A 4,625-nucleotide genomic window follows, 5' to 3' on the forward strand; every position below is an offset into this window, starting at 1 on the left:
TTCTTTGAGTCGTTCGAAGGACTTTATTTCTCATTGAATCTCCTCAAGGGAAGAGCTCAACAAAAGTTTTAAACGTCCAGAGTTATAAAGGATCGGTAAGTGAATCTCAAATCGTGTATTTTTTTCAAAATACGAAACCAGTTTTTTTTTCTATTGATCTACTAGTACTAAATATATAAGTGTTTACGTAGTGTTTGCCAACTCATTTTTCTTTCAGATTTGCTGCTATCAAGTTATTCAACCATCGAAATGTTTCTATATCGTCATCTTGTTTGCCTTCTTCTCGCTTTCATGGCTGTAAGTAATTTCCAGGCTCTTGCCGGTGTAAAATGGATTTTGCAACTTGTTGTATAATGGTATTCTTCTCTGTAGCACTAAAGTTTCAGAGTTTCTTTGCGTGGCAAGAATTTCGCAGTTAGTCGACTGATAAGAAAGGGTGTGCATTATGGAGCACCCGAATATGATCGCAAGATCACTATGACATCATCCCCGTGCATGAAAGTAGCTGCATGCATCCAATATTTAATCCTAGCTGTCAGAAGACTCTACAGGGTGTTAAAAAGAAGGAAAAAGAGAACTGATAGACGACTATCTAAAAGATACCTTGCCCTTGACATTGAAGACTATCGCAGTTACGAACTCTGCTTTGGCAGAAACGCCAAAAGGAAAGCCTGAAAGTTTTAGGCCCACTTAATTATAAAGAGGATTCTTATTCGTTAAAGATTGTTGGATTTCTGAAAAAGGAGCAGAAAAGCTATAGGGTGCTTGATGATCGTTACGAGGAATTTTTAAATTCCTAAAAAGAAAAGAAATTAAAGCCTGTTTATATGAGGCGAGCGATTAGGCGGGCTGGCCCGCTTGCCGAGATCTCGGCTACTGGCGAGCTAGCCCGTTTATATGAGAAGGCGGGCTGGCCCGCTTGCCGAGATCCCGGTCTGATTTCAAGATTCAAGATTTATTATTAATATGCACTATTTCAGAAAATAAATAATGGACATAACAATTAAAAGAAAGAAGGAAACAGTCACTAGTTATACTTGAGTGAGAAAAAAGTGCGTAGTGGCCATAGTAGCAAATGCTTTCGAGATGGCCACTACCACATGTACAGGAATTAGATGACTGCTGCTGAGATCTCGGCCAGCCGCGGCTGAAAAATTCTCATATAAACGGTCTAGCCCGGTTTGCCGGGATGAAAAATTCTCATGACGCGTGGGTTGCCTTGAAAACGTAGCCAGATTTGCATAATCACAGGATTATTTTTGCATCTTTCGTTTTAAAATGCCATTCCGTACTTGCTAAGGTTAAAATGAACCTTCGTTTCGAACCAAAGCAAGAAAATTCACCAGTTACCCAATGCGTGACTTTGACGGTTACAAGGCACGTAAACAAATTCCTGAAATTCATCCGGGTAAATAGGGCTGGAATCGTCCTTGTAAACAATTCAGTCCTTTTAACCGGGCCAGGGGCCCGTTTCTCGAAAGTCCCGAAAACTTTTCGGGTCCGAAAAGCCATTCGTGAAACTGCCAACCGCTTGTTTTGGAAAGCCGGTCTTTTTAACATGTGTTTTCAAGGTAACAAAAAGAAAAATGACTACCAGTTTGATGACTTAAATCCTCTCCGTTCTTGAGATTCAAAGGGAATTGTGACACCCGAAAATGGTCCGTAAAGTTTCGGGACTTTCAAGAAACGGGCCCCAGCCCCCGCCTAACCGGGCTGGCTCGCCTCATATAAACAGGCCCTGAAAAATCTTTCATGAAACCCCAAATTCAATGTAATAGTTAAAAACGCGCAAGGTTGCTCTTTCCCCAAAAATATGGCGACCTTGCTCATTTTATGGGGCGATAGACTTCTCTATGTCCAAATAACCGGCCGCTTTAATAATTTCCATCTTTTTAATTTTTGATTCATATTTATTGCAATGTCTTTGCAGATTGATGCACTTGACAACGCCACAGTCAATTTGCGCACCAAAAGATCCTTGTCCACTCAAGATCTCGTTCTGGAACTGGCAAGTCTCAATACTTAATCTAATTAAACTTAATTAATGAGCATAGTGTCTCAAGACAGTATTAATATTCTTAATAATCTGATCAGATCAGAGTTAGTGCCAGAGTTAGTGTGGGGAGGGGAGAGCGTATCGATCGCATCTCTCCCCTCCTCCCCTCCGGCTAATAAAGTGAAGATAAAAAAGATGAAAAAGGAGGGATTGATCATCGGACTTACCTAGAAAAGAAGCCTGCGCTTAAATAGTCAGTTTAATTAACTGACGTGAAAAGCAGTGAGAAAGTAAACTAGACTTCCAGCCTCTCTTTCATTCAAAGGCCGTATATAAACTTAAAAGCACGACTTTAAAATCATGTTCCTCTCGACGGCGATGATCAAGAATTAAATTGTCTTTTCACGCTTAATATTTCAGTATTATGGAGACACCCAAAAAATCGAATAAACGCTACCTTTTTTAACGTTCTCTGTCGTATTTATGCAGGATACATGTTGTGAGGTATCGCTCTGGGCTTATCAGTTTTCAATTCTTCTAAACCTAACGCGTACGTCACCCCTGGAGGTAACTGTGCGTAGGAGAAAACGGCTCGAAAGTGCGGTGAATTCGTAGCGACTACATACGCTCTTTTGAATCTTTTTTTTTTTTTTGGTTTTCTTCCGCGATAATACTAAAAAACGGCGGTTACAAGAAATTGTCTACGAGACCATTTTGACGCTAACAGAAGTCCATAATCCAGTGTCGATCTCTTTTCATTTGGCCTTGCCCCTCAAGTTTACGGTATTATGGAGTTTAAAGCCCTGGCCAAACGAGAACGTAGCGAGAGTTGATGAGAGTTGAAACTCACGAGAGCTCTTGAGAGTCGATGAGAGTGATAGAAAGTTGACCAAACGAGAGCTAGAGTTGACGAGAGTTTGTCGAGAGTTTCAGGCTCAAACAAAAGGGAGAGCCTGGGGGAATTGAAACACCCGTAAATATGGCGACCAGCCAGCCGGTATATTCAGCCTTGGTGTTGTATTTGGTTCCCGAAATCCGACACCATACTTTTTTTTTTTTTCTTTTTTTATCCGAGCCCGCTGGAAAAAAAAAACGTAACTGCTGACCCCAAAACTCGTGCGCGGCCAAACGAAACAAAACTCTAATGAAGAATTTGAGCAGGTTTAAATTCGATGAGAGTTCTCGAGAGTCGACGAGAGTAGCCGAGAGTGGGTGGGTGTTCCTGGCCAAAAGAGAGCAAGAGTTTCAACTGTCGTCAACTCTCGCTGTCGTTTGACCGGGGCTTAAGAAAGTATTGCTACTTAAGAAACTACTGCTACGGCGACGAAAACGTCACTTCAAAACTATAAGTTTGAGCTATCCTAACTATTTCACGATGATTCCATCTTGTTTACGTTGTGCAATATGTGCGGAGTATCCTACAACTGGATAGGAAGTAAAGGAGGAAATGAAAAATTCACGGTTACAGTAGTTTGTCCACGTTGTCGTCAAAACCTCAAAAATTGGTAATTTCAAGTTGTTGTTTTTGACGAGTACGGGAGAGAAATGTATAGAAATGCGTGCCGCACGTGCAGCACGATCACTTTTTCCTGTTTTAAACCAATATTATATTACTGCCATTTGGCCTTATTGTTGCCGTAGCCGCCGTCGTTCTTAACCCCTGGCCAAACTATCGAACAAAGTTGGATCTAACATGCAACATCGTTGGATGTAATTAAATGTTGAGTTAGTGGCAAAACATTATCCAACATTGCTTAACGAAACTGATCAAAGCTCAATTTGGCGCGAACTCTGTAACGACAACCACTCGTAGCGATTGTGCTACTAGTCAGAGTTGTTGGAGGACGGAAAAAGACCGATTCAAACAAGGAAAAAACCAAAGAATGATTAAGAGAAAGAGTTTGAAAAGGCTCACGAAGGCGATCGACTGAAATTCAGTCTATGTTGTGTAACAGAAATGTTATGAGGGTTTGTATGGGGGGGTGACCCTATTCGACGGAAAGGTGGTGGAATGATGGAATGGAATGGAGGAACGGCGGAATTGCGGGGTACACAGAATATTCTAAAATACAGAAAATATGGAGTATTTTGAAACACGGAATATACGGTGTAATGAATATTTTTTGTATATATTTAATTCATTTCCTGGTGAATGACCTCTTTACAATTTTCCATACGAATTACCACTTCACTCGACGGTTTCAGGCCTTAAGCACGGTTGACATCTAAAACTCAATACTCAAACTTGACACTCGAAGGCATCCGACGATCGATCAAAAACTCAGACTAAAGGAAGGTACGTTTTTTGGGGGTGGGGCGGGGTATTTTAGAATTTTTTTTTCCAAAAAAGTCGTAGCGAATATAGTGATGTAGTAGATCGAGTTGTCGGTTCAAGTTCGAGTAGCGTAAGTGACGAATCCTCACCGGAGACTGATTTTATACCAGAACCCCCCGCAGAAACATCAAAATATATGGCGAAAAGGGGCACGGGTCGAGAGAGACAATTATGTTAGTTGGAAGAAGATAGCTTTTTGATAAGTAAATTTTTCGACACCGGAAAATAATTTAGATTAATCTTGACTGATAGCTTTGCTTGTATATACAAAATAGAAGCGACATGGAGTAATTT

The 4,625-nt window shown here is 40.8% G+C and overlaps 1 protein-coding gene across 1 annotated transcript in view; it reads left to right on the plus strand.

The window, feature by feature from the left end:
* LOC137995410 (noelin-like) overlaps positions 1–4,625 on the plus strand; it is a 13,594-nt gene continuing 8,969 nt past the window's right edge. Inside the window, exons 1-3 of the mRNA XM_068840970.1 lie at positions 1–95; positions 218–297; positions 1,931–2,008. Of these exons, the coding sequence (XP_068697071.1) occupies positions 250–297; positions 1,931–2,008 (126 nt within the window). The 5' untranslated portion in view covers positions 1–95; positions 218–249. The remainder of the gene's footprint in view (positions 96–217; positions 298–1,930; positions 2,009–4,625) is intronic.

Source organism: Montipora foliosa, chromosome 3 (assembly GCF_036669935.1).
Source record: "Montipora foliosa isolate CH-2021 chromosome 3, ASM3666993v2, whole genome shotgun sequence".
NCBI lineage: Eukaryota > Metazoa > Cnidaria > Anthozoa > Scleractinia > Acroporidae > Montipora > Montipora foliosa.